General features: G+C 35.8%; 1 protein-coding gene across 1 annotated transcript; it reads left to right on the forward strand.

Annotated features, from left to right (window-relative positions):
* Window positions 1-15,837: 15,837 nt before the first annotated feature.
* Window positions 15,838-19,395, forward strand: LOC109193473 (transmembrane protein adipocyte-associated 1 homolog). The gene is made up of 6 exons (XM_019344306.1): window positions 15,838-16,338; window positions 17,015-17,206; window positions 18,218-18,377; window positions 18,468-18,570; window positions 18,677-18,758; window positions 19,114-19,395. Exons 1-6 carry the CDS (start codon window positions 16,033-16,035, stop codon window positions 19,189-19,191), a joined length of 921 nt encoding a protein of 306 aa, XP_019199851.1. The 5' UTR covers window positions 15,838-16,032; the 3' UTR covers window positions 19,192-19,395.
* The last annotated feature ends 286 nt before the right edge of the window (window positions 19,396-19,681 follow it).

Genomic DNA, 19,681 nt, shown 5'->3' on the forward strand with positions numbered 1-19,681 from the left:
CATGTTTCTATGAAATTAATGTGCTTCAACATCATTCTAATTTTGATTTCTACTGTTTGGAGATATCTTTCCACTGCTTGAAAGCACTGAAATATTATTTTCAGTACAGGAATATATTTCCCGTAGACTGGAAATATATTTTGACAAGTAATGACAGATTGTATCTAAAAATTAATTATACACTATTTGACATTTGTTCTCCAAATCTACATATACAAATTTAATAAGAGCCAATAATGTTAGGCCCTTAACGGGAACAAAAAAATGTCGATGTAATTGTTTCTTAAAATGAATGGTTCATATTATTTTGATTTTAGTATTATTTAATAATTTTCTTATTTACCCTCTATTATATTATTTTATTCCCTTAAATAACCCTAAATTCTGTTAGTATAAACTTTAGTAACGGAATATTCCGTTAACTATTTATTATTCTTTAACTTATTTATTAATTTCTATAAAAAGGTTTTAGGTTCGAACCACATCCCAATTAGAGTTTGCATAATTGTTAAACATATATATATATATATATATATATATATATATATATATATATATATAGGGTTGGCTTCAAGTAAGAACTCATCCTTAGGTAGGAACTTAAGAACTAATCCAAGCCAACCATTTTTTCCTAATCAATGGTCAAGATTATATTTGAATTTAATGTCCAGATTTAAAAAATAATAATAATAAAGGATATGGATGTAATTTTGTATGGCAACCAAATAAAGGGAAATATTATAATGTGATTCTTTTCATGATTTTAGGTGGCGAAAAAAAGTAAGAAATCTTTTGGAGTTGTGAATCAATATCCCAATCCTTTCCTATCTCTATCTTAATGGTAAGTTTCGTCCAGAAGAAAAAAAAATGTTTCTTTCTTTCTTATTGTTAATGGCGACATCCTTGTACGAAACTAAAATTTATGTAAATTCACACATGTTTTCTTCTACCTAGTTTGGGGTAATAATGAGGCACCAAATTAAGTTTGATCAACTCCCCCGTACATTTGGGAGGATTGATGTGAAAAGACGTTAAATATGTTGGTGTGCATGGGGTTGAACTCTGTGTGCCATAATGTGCAATTATTATGACAAAATGAATTCACGGACAACGGGTTAATGTGATATAATAGAATGTGCACTTGGGTTAAACTGTGTGTGCCGTAATGTGCATAATTAGTGTGTGTGTGTGAAAATACTTTAAACAAGTTGGTGTGCATTTGGGTTAAACTGTGTGTGTCATAATGTGCAATAATACTAACAAAATGATTTCACGAAAACTAGATTGATGTGATAGACTATGGTGAGCACTTGGGTTAAACTGTGTGTGCCATATTGTGCGAAACAAGTTGGTGTGCACTTGGGTTGATAGATTATGGTGTGCATTTGGGTTACATTGTGTGTACCATAATTTGCAGAATTAGTTCAAGTATGAAAAGAAGTTAAACATTTTGGTGTGCACTTGGATTGTGTTGTGTGAGCCATAATGTGCAAAAATACTAAAAGAATGAATTCACGAAAACTAAATTGATGTTAAAGACAATGTTGTGTACTTGGATTAAACTGCATGTGTCATAACGTAAATAATGAGTGTGTGGATGAAAAGACGTAAAACAAGTTGGCGTGCACTTGGGTTGAACTGTGTGCACTTTGGTTAATAGATTAGGGTGTGCACTTGGGTTGCTATGTGCACTTGAGTTACACTGTGTGTGCCATAATTTACAGAATTAATTTGTATATGAAAAGATTTTACATATTTTGGTGTGCACTTGGATTGTGTTGTGTGTGCACTTAGATAGAATTGTCTGTGCACTTGATAGAATTGTGTGTGCACTAGGGTTAACGAGTTTGTGCCATGATACTCATGAAAACTGATATACGAAATACCGTGTGTACTTAGGTTAGCGAATGTTTGCATGCACCCGTATCCGACTGTGCATGCACCATTACCCCCTAAACGTGTTTAACAGTAAACATGTGACAAACGTTAATGATTAATCATTGATTTGAGAATAGATACCTGGGGTACACTCAAAATTTTATTTTATTTCTTTAAAGAAAAACTATGTCATCCTATGAACAATAACGTGTTTGTATCTAAATTCATCAAACAATAATTAACATAGTACATCATAAACATTATGGTAAATCTAGAAATGATAAAATAAAGGGTTCAATATAAAGTAGAAGCAAAATGTAAAGTGTGAGGAGGGTGACACGAAGTTAATGTGTTTTGGTTGCATGCGGGAAAAACAACATGTGTTGACCCAGACTTGGCATTTCCTTTGTTGCAATCCTGTCTACCTGCTATGCATGGTGGGATTCAACCTTGTGCTTCAAACGCTCAACGGTGGTGGTCCGCCATCGGCAAACTCTCCCAATTTGAAATGGCAAAACCTGGATATATAAATTATAATATTATAATTGAGATCAGCATCATTGGGCAAACAATATACTTTACTGTTGTCCAGTATCAGAAATGCCAAATTTCAACTCTCTTATTTTCAACACTTCCTTTATGGCTATGAGCACAGTCACATTTTGACTAATCCAAATATAAAAGAGAGCAATTAAGATAAAAGCTCACAAGGGAAGAAATCATTTAATGTACAAAAAGCAAACAAAAATGCAAGACTTTACAAGAGTTACTGAATTATGTTTTCGTGGGACTCCAGTGGAGACCTTTGCTTAGATTTCACCTATCCCAATATAAAATCAAACTAATACCTTGGTGCAGTATGGAGAGGAAGCTTCAAGTAATTGGCACAAGTCATCACACTAGGCAGGCCCACATCTGCATATTCGGATGCGGCATTACCACTGATGTGTTTTCCGTGGATGAAGAATGTTGTTTGATAATCCAAAAAATAGCCAATCAAGCACTTAAAAAAAAGGAGAGAAAAACCCATGTTGAAGATTATATTGGAATATGCAGGCATATACCTTCCTCACAATTGTTAACTTCGGATTCAACACTTCAAATTGAAGAAAGCGAATGGCGACAAGGCGTGAATAGGATTGAGAACAAAAGCAGGGAAAACGAAGGACTCCTATTCAATCCCAAACTGATGTCTGAATGAGAGGAGAACAGAAGCAGCGTAAGCCGAATATTACGCACTCACATCCCAGATCTGCGGTTAAAAATCCTAAACTACCCCTAATGCCTTTAATAAAATCCCTCTAACATAAAATAACCTATTAAAATTATTAAAAATATAAATCATTGATTGATCAAGATAAAAGGCTAAGCTTAGTTCCTATGTTCCTACCTAAAGATGGGTTCTTATATGATTGTAATTATATATATATATATATATATATATATATATATATATATATATATATATATATATATATATATATATATATATATGTGTGTGTGTGTGTGTGTGTGTGTGTGTGTGTGTGTGTGTGTGTGTGTGTGTATTCAAATGAGGACAAGTATATTATAGAGGATTGTGAGGACAGATGTAGTGTGTGCCATTAGCCGGTATGTCGTGTGCATGGTCGAATATAGTCGTGTGCCACAGTTTGTATGTCGCGTGCTAGATTTGTTAATTTATAGAGCCTGGGTTCGAAACCTGATGTTTACATTTATTCTTGTGTGCCATTATGTATTAAGTTGTGTGTCTGGTATTAATTTGTTGTGTACCCATTATTTGTCCTCACAGTCCTCTATATATTGTTGTCCTCATTTGAACTCAACCCTATATATATATATATATATATATATATATATATATATATATATATATATATATATATATATATATATATATAATTTAACATAAACTTTGGTCAAATAATTAGCCCAAAGTTGAGCATCAATGATTATAAATCAGGAACTTTAAAAATCATTTGATTTTCTTGAAAAAAAAAACAAATTTAGGTTTTTTTTTTTTTTAATTAATATTCTTTTGATTATTTAGAACAAAACTTAATATTTCAATTATGCTTTTGCACTTTCACATGATAACCTACGATACACATCTCACAACACATGAAACATGTAGGGGAAAAACTACCACTACCAAATATCAATAGGTGCTTGTAAGATAAAGAGTTCATAATACAACTAAGCTCACAGTCATATACACAGCAAGACAAATCTAAAGCTTCCTACACTATAATCTCATTGCACGATGTATCCCTTTGTGCTAAGCAAATTATGTTGTGGAACCGTGTCCACATTGCAAGGTGGACACGGTTCCAAAACTGTTTATAATTATGAATATATATTTTAAAAATTATGAACATAGAGTTGTGAACATAATTATGAACATATAATTCTGTAATTATGAATATAGAAATATATGGATTCAATAATTGTGAATATAAAGTTCAAAAATTATGAATATATAGCTTTATAATTATGAAAATATAATTTAGTAATTATGAACATAGAGTTCTGTAATTGTGAATATAGAGTTCAATAATTATGAATATGATGTTCAAAAATTATGAATATATAACTTTATAACTATGAACATATAGTTAAGTAATTATAAACATAGAACCGTGTCCACCTTGCAAGGTGGACACGGTTACATAGCATAACGATTGTCTATGCTACCACCAGTAACCCAATTGCACATGACACACTACCAATAAAAATAATAAAAACAAAAAAAAAAAAAAAAAAAAAAACAAAAAAGAGGACATGTACTGAAGATGAAGATAATGATAATGTTACCCAAAAGAGAATTAAGAAAAATTAGAGAAATTTAAATTAAAAGTAGTATTTATTTAGACTATCGCTTTTAGACTAAGTATTTAGATTAACGTTATTACAAAGTTGCAAACATTTATTTTAGTGACAATTATAATCCATCTATCATATATTATCTTGCATTTATATACTTTAAATTACCGATTTAAATAAACAAATTCAACATTTATTTACCTATGCATGAACATACATCTCCTATATAATATTGTATTGATATACTTTGAAATACTTATTTAAAAATTATTTTTGGGCATTATCCAATTCGCGCAAAACGGGTAAAAAAACTAGTATTAACTATACAAATGGATGATTTTTTATCTTGTTAGCAAAAAATTCCAAGTGAGCCAACTAAATTGTCGGTTGGACAAAAAAGTCAACTAATATTTGGTAATTAGTACTTAGTCTGTAAAGGTCTGTTTGAACTTTGAATTGCTATTTTGTTATGATATCCCCATTAGGGGGATTGTGTACATATTTTAAGAAAAAGTTGATGTGTTGGAGGGGAGAGGAGAGAGGAGAGAGAGGGTTGGGGTTGTTATTTAAAGGATTTTGTCAAAATTTTGGGGATTTTGAGGATTTTTTCAGTTTTTGATTTTGTATTTTTGTTTTTTTTTTTAGTTAATAACCAATTTGGTCCTCCAACTATTGTAAAACGACCAATTTGGTCATCGACTACATTCCTTACCAAATTAAGTCCTCAACTATTTAATTTTTACCTGATTTCGTCCTCCGTCCATTTGACCGTGAATCCATCGTCTAAATGAAGGACAATAATGTAAATACTCATGTCATCTTTCACTGGCCTCTTCTCCAGCGTTGGCTTCTTCTCCATGGCGTCGGTGGTGTGACACCCCGAAATCCAAATTCAATTAAGGGATTAATTGAAGTAATTAATCCTATTTCAAATTGTAATTTAATTCCTGAAATTTAATAGTTGGGGACTAGTAATTGACTAGTCAACCCCAAAGTCAAAGTTGTACATTGAGCTTTGTAAGGAGTTCCCTTGTTCCTTACACTTCCTAATGTTAGTAAGGGTATTCTTGACCTTTCACTTGTTGTTGGTATTGTCATCTAACCTAGTAGACCACATTTATTATCTCCTTACACTTTTCTAAAAATCTAGCTCCACCTTATCTCTAAAAAGGTGAGTAGCTTTTCTTCCAAGCCAAGTTGGAACCTTGCCAAAACTTCAAGAGTTGCTTCCAAGATTCAACCTTTCATATATTTGGGCATCTAGGAGGGTAAGATCTAAGTTCATCTTGTGTTTTTGGTTTTATCTAAGGTGTCTTTTCTTAAAGATAAGATCTTTATGATCTTTTGGTATGTTCTTGAAGTGGGTTTGGAAGGTGAGCCTAGTGAGGAGCTTGTTGAGGTGTAAAGTGAAGTCTTTAATCTACAAGAGGTAACTCATGCTCTACAAAATCTATTTTGCTTACCTATATGAATATTTCTTGGATTCTACATGTGTTTTGCTATGAAATGTGAGTGTTTATGCATTGTCTTGTGAAAATGCATATCTAGAGCTTGTGTTTAGGGTTCTTGTGTGCCATTGCTTGACATTTCCTTTGATTCAAGTCATTTTGTTGTATTTGGTGAGATTTGGCATGTCTTGGACTTGAATTTGAGTTTGGAGATGAAAATCCGCGAAGTGTTTTGTTGTGGTACAGGGGTGTACCCGCGGGCGGAACGGCGGGTAGGGGTCCAACTCGCCGCCCACCCGCGAGGTACACGTTGTGAAAGGGCCTGTACCCGCGGGCAGGACCACGGGTAGGGGCCTACCCGCGGGTACACTATGTTGGTTGTGTGGGGATTTGTTCCCCGTGATTCTTTTGATTCGGTAGTTGGTCTTTTGACTTCCCGATGTTCTTTTGTGGAACTATTTGAGTGTCTTCTTGATGTTTCGTATGTCTAGAACTATATGGTAGGATTCCATGTAGGTTTTGGTGTCTTGAATCGTGCTAAGTGTTCAACATTGTGTTTCGTTGAACTGTGATGAGTCTTGTGTGTTCTTCGGAACTATCTTTGGTTTACCCGTTTGATGAGCATGCTAGTTCGGTGTTCAAATGCTAGCATGTGAGTTGTTTGTACCTTCCGATTGGTTGATGATAACTTGTGTTATTCATCGTTGTTGTTGTTGGACTGTGATCCATTCCTTGATTGGGTATGGTTTCATATCTTCGTTGTGATCCGTTGATTGATTCCTGTTGTGGTGTGATGTGTGTGTGGCTTTACCTGGATTGCACGATTAGTGGTATGGGACACTAGTCACCAAGGTATTGCAGCGGTCCTCGTGGTGGCCGTGACGTGATTATAGAGTTGTGACCTTTGTGTAAGGTTCACGCGATTCTTGGGTGGCATGTGTTGCCGTGTGTGTGATCGGTACCCTCGTGTACTATGAAATCGGTGGTTCTGTTGGAGATCTGTTGGAGAGGGGACGACGGTCCTCGGAGGAATAAGGTTGGACTTGGTGTACAGGGGTCCTGGAGGTAAAGGTTGGAACTAGACATAAGGTTGGGGGTGGCCATAAGGTTGGAACCGGGCATAAGGAAGGCATGTCAACTCGTGATGAATGATGTCACGAGGGCTTGTGTAGCCGATGTGGTGAGTTCTCTTCTTGTGACGTGTGTAGTCACAAAGGCATGTGTTGCCTAGGCATGTGTTGCCATCGGTCTTGTCTTTATCCTTTGTGTTGTGGTTGTCCTTTGTGGTTTTGGGATGTGTTCCCGTATCCTTGTTGAGAGAGTGTTGAGTCTTGTGTTGACTATTACTCTTGGTTTTGTACTTTTATATATATATATATATATATATATATATATATATATATATATATATATATATATATATATATATATACATTCTGTTTCGCAAATGATTTTGTGTATATCTTATTTATGTATGATATTTCACATGTATTGGTGGGTTACCAGCATTATTCGCTGACCGGGCGTCGTCCCATGTTTTATTGTGTTCTTTCAGGTGACGTCTAGACGAGTGCGCGGTCTAGTGCTTGCTAGTATAGCTTCCGTCTTGTTTTGTGGCCTGTGTGCCAGTTTAGTTGTAGACCTTTGAGACTATGGATTAGTTGTAAACATTGCAGATGTTGCCGTAGCGTTCATCCTTTTGGTGAACGTGGCATAACTAGGGGTGTTAGCGAACAGAGCTTTCGGCAAACTACTCGTGTTCGTGTTCGGTAAGCGTTCGTTTATGTTCGTTTGTTAAGGTAAACGAACATTAACAAACAAAATTTAGAGCTCGGTTAATAAACAAACAGAGCTTGAACAGTTGTAAGCTCGTTTGCTAAGAGATCGTGAACAAGCTCGTTTGTGTTTGTTTACTAATGTTCCTGAACAAGCTCGTTTATGTTCGTTTAATAATGTTCGTGAACAAGCTCGTTTGTGTTCGTTTAATAATGTTCGCGAACATGTTCACAAACATATATATTATATTATATTATATTAGTTATGTAGTTGTGTTGTTTGTTTGATTATTGTTCGTGAACGTAGATTATTTATTGTTCACGAACGAATTGTGATCATGAACATGTGCATGTGTTTGTTTATTAAGTGTTCGTGAATGTAAATAAATATGTTCGTGAACGTGCTTGTTAATGAACATGTTTGTGAACGTGTTTTTAACGTTAACGAACATGTTTGCAAACGTGTTCACGAACGTTAACAAACACGTTCGCGAACATGTTCGTTAATGTTAACGAACACGTTCGTGAACGTGTTCGCGAACGTTAACGAACACTAACAAACGCTTAACAAACGAACACGAACAGGATTTTCAAAAACCTTAACAAACGAACACGAACATGAACACTCCAAATTCCTTAACAAACGAACACGAACAACCTCCGTTCGTTTATGTTCGGTTCGTTAACAGCCCTAGGCATAACACCCCGTGATTTGGACTTATGTTTATCTAGTTATCTTTCGGTCTTCCGCTGTGTTTTGTTGTTTAGCTCAGTTATCTGCATGTTTAAGGCTTTTAAATAGCTTGTTTTTAGGGGGTGTTACAGGTGGTCCCCAAGAAATCCGCCAGCTTCGACTTGGGCGACGAGGATTTTAGACAGGATAATCATATTCACTTCAGAGCTAAATCCATGGATCATCGTCCCAAAAGCATCCTTAAGACGGTGGTCGAGGTTCTAGCGCTGCAAAACGTGAAGGCGGAGGAAGAGAGAGAGATGACGCCGGTTTGATTCAATAGCCATTGCCCCCAAATTCAAGGGTTTGCTGAGCTGAATCACGAAAATGATACCTGAATCGCGAAACATAAAGAAGGAATTGCAAGCAGACGGCGAGAGGCTGGCAGCGACGGAATCTTCTTCTTCCATTTGCTTTGTACTTTCGAAATTGGGTCGAAAACCCCCTTAATTTAACTGTATTTTCGCATTCATAGAACGATTTTAACTCAATTTCGATTTTTTGTTAGCAATGATATTTGAAGATCTATAGCTGATGGTGAAGGAATTCAACGTCCCACCGGTAGTTTTCCGGCAAGGTGGGAACACGGGAACGCAGCAACGCCCTCCTCAATCGGCAGCGCCGTTTCAGCCACCCAAGTCATCCAACCCTAGCATCCCCTTTATATCCTTCGATGTGGGTTCCGCCGCCGCCTCTTCCCTTTTCTCAACTCCCCACTTCGCATCCACCGCTATAGGCGGCGACGGCGTTGGTGGTTCCACTGGGTTCGACGACGAGACGCAACTTCTCGAGGAGCTCGGGATCAACACCAGGCAAATTTACCTGAAAACCCTCTCCATTCTCAACCCCGCTGGGGTGTTTGTCATATGGTTTACACGGGTTTGCACAAGACTTGTGGTTGAGCTTGCATTGTGTGGGGATGAGCATCGCGGATTGATTGTGTATGCATGTTTCTTGATTTATATACTTTTCTCCTTGCTTGTGATATTTTGAATCTTGATCAGAGCTCAAAACTACACTTTCTAGAAGACAGAGGCCGGTGATCAGAGGCTGCCAGCGACGAAGGTTTCACGGTCAAATAGCTATGTGTATTTACATTATTGTCATTGGAGAAGACGGTGGATTCACGGTCAAATGGACGGAGGACGAAATCGGGTAAAAATTAGATAGTTGAGGACTTAATTTGGTAAGGAATATAGTCGAGGATCAAATCGGTAGTTTCGCAATAGTCGGAGGACCAAATTGGTTATTAACTCTTTTTTTTTTTTTCTTTTCACTCATTTCTATTTCCTAATCACACTTGCAAAATCTACTCAAAATTCTACCACTATTGAGGATGCCCTTAGGTCATCCCCAATAAGGAGATTTTGCATAGATTTTAAGAAAAAAAAAAAAAAAAAGACAAGATGGATGAGAGAGGAGATAGATGGATGATGTTGTCCTGTTATTTAGGGGATTTTATAAGTGGTGGAGCTCATTGTATTAAATAAACAATTGCAGTCTATTAAATAAACAATTGCAGCCAAGACTGCGTGAAGGCCAAGTAGCATGCAGTGCATAGGGGTGTTAGCGAACAGAGCTTTCGGCAAACTACTCGTGTTCGTGTTCGGTAAGCGTTCGTTTATGTTCGTTTGTTAAGGTAAACGAACATTAACAAACAAAATTTAGAGCTCGGTTAATAAACGAACAGAGCTTGAACAGTTGTAAGCTCGTTTGCTAAGAGATCGTGAACAAGCTCGTTTGTGTTCGTTTAGTAATGTTCGTGAACAAGCTCGTTTGTGTTCGTTTAATAATGTTTGTGAACAAGCTCGTTTATGTTCGTTTACTAATGTTCGTGAACATGTTCACAAACATATAAATATATATTTATATATATACTAATATATATAATATATATTATATATAAACATAGACATGGGTAATTTGGTAATTTAAACAAGTCACATTCATGACTAGGGTTTTCCACTTCAGATTTCCCTCTTTTGTTTCACAAATCGTAGTCTCTAGTCTTCAACGAAGTCCGCCGTCTTCTCCGCTCAGATTTCCCGTCTTCTCCGCTCAATCGCTCACGGCTCACACCTCCATCTCGCTCACGCAGTCCGCCGCAGCCACCTGCCCAGCCATCACCGTCCGCCGCAGCCACCTGCCCAGCTATCGCCGTCCGCCGTAGCCACCTGCCCAGCTATCGTCGTCCGCCGTAGCCACCTGCCCAGCCATTGCCTTCCACCGCAGCCACCTGCCCAGCCATCACCGTCCGTCGTAGCCACCACCTCAGCCAACGTCGGCGGCCATAGCCACCACCGTCCGCCATCCACCTTTGTACCTCTGTAAATAGTAAATACGTAGATCTCTCTCTTAATCTCTCTCTTATTTATTTATTTAATTTTTTTTTGTAAAAGATTTTTTTTGTTTTTATTTTGGATAGTAAAAGTATTCACTTGTACTGTTTAATCCTTAGCTGCTGTTTAAAAAGTATTCCCCTCTAGAATAGTAGTATTAACTTGTATATTAAAAGTATACTCACATACGATCTGCTACTGTTTAATCCTTCTATCTTATTGTTTAAGATAGAGAGAAATTCATTAGTGTTTATTGTTTAACTGAAAATAGAAAAAGAAATTCATACTGTTTCCTTTCTTTGAAAATAGAGAGAAAGAAATTAAATAAGCTACTGTTTATTTTCTTTGAAAACAGAGAGAAAGAAATTAACTAGTAGATTAGTAGTGTTTTTTTGCTTAAAACAGTAATTACTTTATTATTGTTTATTGTTTAATTGAAAATAGAGAGAAATTTAAGTGTTTCTTGTTTAATCCTAATTCCTACTGTTTCCTTTCTTTGAAAATAGAGAGAAAGAAATTAAATATATAGTAGATTAGTTGTGTTTCTTGCTTAAAACAGTAATTATTTTATTATTGTTTATTGTTTAATTGAAACAATATACTTTAGTGTTTTGTATTTAATCCTATTGTTTAATCCTCAGATTTCTTGCTTGCTGCTGACTGTTGTTTCAATCATCCTCGAAGCTTTAAAAACACATACACGGTATTTTTATTTTTTGTTCTTTTTATAATTTAATATTATTGAATTTAGATTCACTTGTAAGCTAGTATGCCACTTTGACATTGTATTTGTGTGTTTATTTGTTCTTTGAATTTTCTTGTTTAGCTTGTTGGATAACTGGACAAGATGAAGAAGAACAATATAACATATTGTACTATGTCAATGTGGTAGTATTCTGTATTCTCTACTTTTTTTTGTTTGTTTTTTTTTTGTTTGTTTTTTTTTTTGTTTGTTTTTTTGCATTATAGAAAGAATATAAGATATTGTATACATTTTTTTATAATAGCTATGTCTTACGAAGATTACAACACAATTGATGAACTTTCAAGTCCAAGTGTTGGTTCTTCAACAATACCTATTGAAATGGAAGAACTAAATCCAACACCAAATCATCCAAATGTGGAAATCATCGGATTTGAAGGTGATGTTGAAAAGGACATTGGCAGAGAAGTTGAAGAAGTGGAAGGAGAAGGTGAACCTTATAAGAAGAAGCAAAGGAAAAAATCATCAGTTATTTGGCACGAAATGACAGTGGTGAGACTTGAGAATGGGGAAGAAAAAGTGCAATGCAATCATTGCAACTTTAAATTGAAAAAGCAAAAGGATGGCACAACCACACAATATAAAAGACATTTAGACAATTGCATAAAACGCAGAATCAATCTTTCAGGGCAAAGGAACATTTGTGTGGTTCCATCGACACAAAAATCGGAGAGTGTCAGTGGTGTTCAGAGTTGGAAGTATGATCAAGCAAGGATGAGGGAGGTTATATCTCACATGATTATGGTTCATGAATTGCCATTTTCGTTTGTTGAGTATGAACTCTTCAACATAGTCATGCAATCTGCAAGTCCATATTATGAGCGGATTGGTCGAACAGCAACCACAAAAGATTGTTGGTCAACTTATGAGCTAGAAAAGAAACGAGTACAAGGATTGTTGAATTCAGTTGACAAAATTAGTATCACAACTGACATATGGACATCAAATCAGAACATTCAATACATGGTGATAACTTCTCATTTTGTGGACATGGACAGTAAGTTGCAGAAAAGAGTTCTAAACTTTGTTGAAGTGCTTCCCCCGCATACCGGTACATGTGTTTGTGATGCAATATACAAATGTTTGCAAGGATGGGGTATTGAAGAGAAAGTGTGGACAATCACAGTGGATAATGCTTCTTATAATGATTCAGCTGTGAGGTTGTTGCATGACTCTCTTTCTTTTCATACAACTTTGCCACTAGAAGGTAAGTTGTTTCATGTTCGTTGTTGTGCACACATATTGAACATTCTTGTGCAAGATGGCCTTTCTGAGATTAAGTCTATCATTGAAAATGTCAGAGATAGTGTCAAGTATATTAGTGCTTCACCTCAACGGTTGCATAGTTTTAATGAGATTTGCAAACAGCTCCAAGTGCCTAACAAGAAGTTGATTTTAGATTGTTGCACTAGGTGGAATGCAACATTTGCTATGTTGTCTTGTGCTTTGGATTTCAAGCAAGTATTTCCTCGGTATCAACTTCGAGATCCAAATTACAAATGCTTGCCTTCTGAGGATGATTGGCAAAGGGTTGAAGAGATTTGCTCTTTATTGGTGCATTTCAATGAAGTTACTAAAATTATCTCAGGTAATTTATTATACAGTTCTAAATTTTATACATTTCAATATATATGATTGTTATATAATTAAAGTATTTGTTTTTTGAATATAGGTTCTGAATATCCAACAGCAAATTTGTTTCTTCCTGAACTATATAACATCAAAGAAATTCTCGGTCAAAAGTCTGAAAGTGTAGAACCTTGGATGAAAAACATGGCCCAAAGGATGCAGCATAAGTTTGACAAATATTGGGGTAGTAGCAATCTATTACTGTCTATTGCTGCTGTTTTAGATCCTAGAAATAAGATGACATTTATCCAATTTGCTTTTCCAGTCATTTATTCTGAAAATGAAGCTACTACACAAATTGGTATTGTTCGTGATGCTTTGTATGAGTTATACAGGATCTATTTGGATAAACATACAACAGCTTCAAACCAATTAATGGAAAATGATTCTCAAGCAAGGAATACTTCTGTGCAAGGTGTTACTACTGTTTGGAAAGGGAATGGACCGGCTGTTGAAACTGGGAGATCAAAATTTGAGAAATTTGTGAGAAATGTTGATACCGTCCAACATGTGAAGTCTGAATTGGATACTTATTTACAGGAGGGTGTATATATTTGTGAAGGGGATTCGGTTGAATTTAATGCATTGGATTGGTGGAAGTCAATGAACTTGAAGTTTAGAGTATTATCCAAAATGGCATGTGAAATCTTATCAATTCCAATCACAACGGTTGCTTCAGAGTCAACATTTAGTGCTGGTGGTAGGGTTATTGATACATATCGGGCATCTTTGGGGACCGATACTGTCCAAATGCTACTTTGTGGAAGTGACTGGTTGCGTAACTTATATGATATGAAAAGAAAACCAAAAGTAAGTACTGTCAATTCTTTTATTATATCATTTATTTTCAATACTTTTTATGTCATATAACAATATATTATATATTATTTAATGTAGTTTACTGAAGATGTGAAGGCTATATCACTGGAATGAACTTGGAGTTAAGGTATTAAGCTTTTGGATGATGGATGCAGAATATAAATATATCATGCTTTATGTTTTTATGTTTTGGCACTGTTTTGGCTTGTAATGTGAGCAGACAAATTATGTGGACTTGGATTTTTATTTTCATATTAGATGCTACGTACGGATGGACTTATTAAGTTATTTGTATTAGTTTTGTTATTTTTTTAGTTTTGTTGTTTGTTTAATTACTATTCATGAACATAGATTATTTATTGTTCACAAACGAATTGTGTTCATGAACATGTGCAGGTGTTTGTTTATTAAGTGTTCACGAACGTGTTCATGAACGTAAGTGAATATGTTCGTGAACGTGCTTGTTAATGAACATGTTTGTGAACGTGTTTGTTAACGTTAATGAACATGTTCGCGAACGTGTTCACGAACGTTAACAAACACGTTCGCGAACATGTTCGTTAACGTTAATGAACACGTTCGTGAACGTGTTCGCGAACGTTAACGAACACTAACGAACGCTTAACAAACGAACACGAACAGGATTTTCAAAAACCTTAACAAACGAACACGAACACGAACACTCCAAATTCCTTAACAAACGAACACGAACAAGCTCCGTTCGTTTATGTTCGGTTCGTTAACAGCCCTAGTAGTGCCAGTGCATAAATTAAAGCTGTGACTGTTTTTTTTTTTTTTTTTTTTCCTCCCTTTTTTATTTCCACATCATTTTCTCTTTTTCTAATCACATTTGTAAAATCCCCTCAAAATCTTCACACGATTGAGGATGTCATAATGTTTAGATTTTGAATTTAGACTGTTTGATATGTATTGTTTGATAGTGTATTTAAAAAAATTAAAAATATTAACAATTGAGATTCTTAAACCGAACGGAATTAATCTCGAATCGAAATTGAACCTTTTCAAATCGAACCGAACCGAAAATAAAAAAATTGACCCGAATCTCGAATCCCCACTCCGAAAAGCCGGTTAAACTTCAATGGGAAAAGGGCCAAATAGGCCCTCGAACTTTAGCTTAAAAATCAATTAAGCCCCTAAACTTTTTAAAGGTTCAATTACACCCATCAACCATTCATTTAGGTGCAATGAAGTCCAAAAACAAGTTAATGACCTGCTATCACAGGTCATTAGGGTTCAGGCCACCTTCCGGCGAATTTTCAGACAAAAAAAAAAAGGTAACCAGCAACCGACCCTGATTTGCCGAAAATTCCGCCGGTCACTTCTTTTGTCGAAAATTTTGCCGGTCACTTTTTTTTTTTTTGTCGCAAAATTCGCCGGAAAGTGACCTGAACCCTAATGACCTGTGATAACAGGTCATTAATTTATTTTTGGACTTCATTGCACTTAAATGAATTGTTGATGGATGTAATTGCACCATTAAAAAGTTTATGGGCCTAATTGACTATTAAGCTAAAGTTCGAGGGTCTATTTGATCCTTTTCCCAACTTCAATTGTTCTACACCTACAATTGAAGTTCCAATAATTTATTTCTTTCTTTCTTTAATGTTTGCTTGGTGGGGTTCCTATTCCCGGTAATTTGTATACTTCCCCTCCAGAAATTCTCACTATGCCGATCTCAACCATATTGACATAGGTTTTTCCACTGCGAGTCGATTCCAGTTATACATATTGCTGATCCAGGATTTTGTAAAGTTTGGGTTTCAATCGTCGATGAAATCAATTCTCTGATCTCCAGTTCTTCAAAATGTCCGGGACTCCAGAAACCTTATTCATAGGTCGAGCTTCGTCGCCGACCGCTAGCGTAGCCACCGCATCCGCCGCCGGCAATCACTTTATTTCCCGATGGTACAGCTCCTCCGCCAATGCGTGCCGTGGTTTCTGGCACGACGCTGCTTTGATTGTACCTTCGATTCTGTTTATACTGTACCTAGGGTTTCATGCAAAGAGGAATATAAAGAAGCTTAGGAACCGTGGGTCTTATGTAATGATTGCATATTATGCTCTATTGTGGTTTGCTACTCTGGTAAACTTTGCCTGGTCATCCCTGCAGGTACTATTCTTTTCTCAATTGATTAATTAATCTGCAATATTTTGGCATTTCAGTTTATTTGCTCTTCAGAATTGGATTGATAAGGGAAAAAGGACCACAGTTGAGCTATTTTGTTGCGGCCTAAATAATTCTATTGCATAGAGAACTATGAAAAATATTATTTAATTTGTTCTATTTGTAGTTTTTTGAGCTTTTCTGGTGCTTGGTTTGGTCCTCATTGCTCGGTTACTGAGATTTGACTTGTAAAGATAGACTTAGAGGGATGTTGTGATTTTTAAAATGTGACACAAAATGGTTTTATTATATTTAAATTGGTTTTTGATTGATCATGGGAAAACCCAGATAAAATAGGGCTCAGAGGTGGTGACACAACAGCTTTTTGGACACTTAGTTGCTGAGGTTGCAAGTCCATTTGAAACATTTGTGCTTGTTAGGGCATTAGAGAAGTTCCAATATACAGATGTATATTACTCTGGAGTTCTGTAATTTGGTTTACGGAAAAACACACTGCTGAATCAAGAGTATTGTAAATTATAGTTTTTTTAAAATCTTATCGTTCTTATCGTTTTGTTTAGCTAAAATGGTCAATGTATTTCTATTATCTTAAGAAAGAAAGATTGTAAAATTGTTTAAATTTTGAAGTTACTTCACTGACTGGAACAATGATATACTACAGGCATGGCAGTGCGCTCCTGGAAAGGATGTTGCTTGGAATCTTTTGTCATTGTTGGCAGCCTCTGGAATGTTATGTTTAGAGATTAGTCTAATGTCCTTCTTACTTCACGAGAATTATGCCACTGGATTGGAAACTTTAACACGCACTTTCTTTGTGTCTGGCCTTTTCGTTGGCGTGGATGTTCTATTAAAGGTAACACTGTATCCATCTCCAAAGTGTGAGACTATGGTTATGATGCTTCATGTATATTTCTTCCTAATTGAGTGTGAAAGATCACTGTTGAGTTCCAGCTTCTTCTTTTTCTTCCTGAGAAAGATGTATGTTTTCACTCTGCTTTTGTCTACATAAAATGCTTTAGACCATATTTTAAGCAAATGGATCAATCCAAGAAGGCTGGTAAATGCAATGGACTGGGCTACAACTTACAAATAACAATTTAGTCTTATATATCCTGGGGTGTGTTTGGTTCATGGGGTTAGACATAAGGAATGGAAATGAAAGTCATACACATTGTTTGGTTGACAACTTTTTATAACACAGGTATAGGATTTGGTTACCCCTATAATTACAAAACCCATTACCTAAAATAAGGTATCATTCCATAAATTCAGCATTATCCCTCATTTCATTGCCTCCTCATTTCGGTACCTCCTCATTCGTCTCTCCTCACTTCATCAACTTCCTCACCGCATTGTCTACTCACTTCATCGCCACTCTTAATATCAATTGCATTGATTATTTGTTTTTGCATTTTTAAAACATTTAAACCAATTATAGGGTCATACATAATAAAGCTTCAATATTGGTAATCATTCCAATTCCACCTTACTACCAAATATGCAAAATACTTTCACCAAAACCCATTCCAATTACCAAGTATTTGATTCCCATTCCCATGTTCGAACCCAACACACCCTCATATTTCTTCACAAACCAACTTAAATTCACTTTTTAAGTAACTTGTGGCATTTGTTCTTTTTCTGTTCAATTTTAGCCCATGTCATATTCTTTTTTCTTTTTTTTTTTCTTTTTTTCTTTTTATGTCCTTGTTGGGAGTTTGTTTTGCAAAAGTGGTTAATGGTTGATGAATGTGTTTTATTTCATGCTTGTTGGAAGTGTTTGTCCAAGAGTTATGCACAGTTAAAATAATAGTAGTTAAACAGGCAGGTGATTTGTGCCCATAATTTTACTCTCTGTCGGCAGGTAATTCTTGTATTTGGATTTAGGATTCCACTTTTCGTTGATGTTGGATCAGCAAATGGAGGAAAATGGGCCATATGGTTTACCTATAGGCTTCTGCTAACTGCAGCTTATGGGTACATATATTTTGTGCACTTCTCGAAGTGGAGAGATAATCTGCCTCGTGAGTTGCATTATTCAGTCCCCTTGTTACCCTTTCACTCTTTCTGTTTTGTTCTTGCTATAAAACATTTTCCCACAAAAAAATTTGCAGCAAGGCCAGCCTTCTACAACTATGTCATAGTTATGTTCGCAACTAATGTGGCAGTATTGTTTGCTTGTGGGCTTGGTGTATTTGGGATCGGCTTTGGTTCCTGGTACTGCATAGTGCATATACTTCATTTCTGAAATTAATCATCCAAACAAATTTAATACTATATTGTTCCATTGGTTTCAACTTAACATGAAATGTTAATATTGCAGGTTATATGATTTGAGCGTTATCTGCTATCACTCTCTGTATCTTCCCTTTATCTATGCTACGTTTTTGGCCGACTTCTTTCAGGTAGATATAATAATCCATGTATTCATTTCACTGTTGCAAAAATTGGCCTAGGCAGCCGATTAGGTGCTAGGTGCCCATAGGCTAAGGGGATTTTACCCTTAGGCGAACATTAGTTGGCCAGCCGATTAGGCGGCCTAGGCGCCCGAGTTGGCCCAACTTGCCAACTCGGCTGAGATTTTTTTATTTATTTTTTTTTTTTTTATTATTATTTTTTTTTTTGGTTTTGCTGTTTTTCTTATTATTACTGAGTATTACTCGGGCGCTACTGACTAGCGCCTTCTACAACATTGATTCATTTTGATCATTCATTCCTCACTTGGTCATTAATCATTATTCTGTTTTGTCAACAATACAGGAAGAAGATTGGCTTCTGGATGAAGCATACTATTCAGAGATGAAGGATGCTGGATTCTTTGATGCTGATTGGGATTAGGATATTGCAACTCGTATATATATAATAATATATACTCCGTAGTATAATTGTGAATATTATTATCTATTGGAGAGAAATGGGCACAACCCCCCTAGTCTGGGAAGGCCTTTTCTGTACGTAGAATGACCATTCGATGTTGCAAAATATATCAACTGTAAATCACTGTTATGATTTCAATAATAAGTCCCATATGCGAATGCCAAACTCAGATCTTCATACTTGAGCCCAGTAGATTGATACATTCAGTTCTGGTACCATCTTTGCTGTATTAGAGATACATATCTATTTCATCCTTCAACCCCCACCACCAAATTCTTCTTGCCATCCTCAGTTTCCAATACCATTTATCACCGTATTGGTGTATATATACACCTGAACCTTGGTCTCCACATTGCCGCTGTTGAGATTTGAACATTGATCTCTTCTTTTAAATACTGTCTACTGAACTGTTGAGCTAAGTTCGTGCGGGCATCAAAAGTGTTATCTCAAA

The sequence above is a fragment of the Ipomoea nil genome, unplaced genomic scaffold (genome assembly GCF_001879475.1).
Source record: "Ipomoea nil cultivar Tokyo-kokei standard unplaced genomic scaffold, Asagao_1.1 scaffold1895, whole genome shotgun sequence".
Classification (NCBI taxonomy): Eukaryota; Viridiplantae; Streptophyta; class Magnoliopsida; order Solanales; family Convolvulaceae; genus Ipomoea; species Ipomoea nil.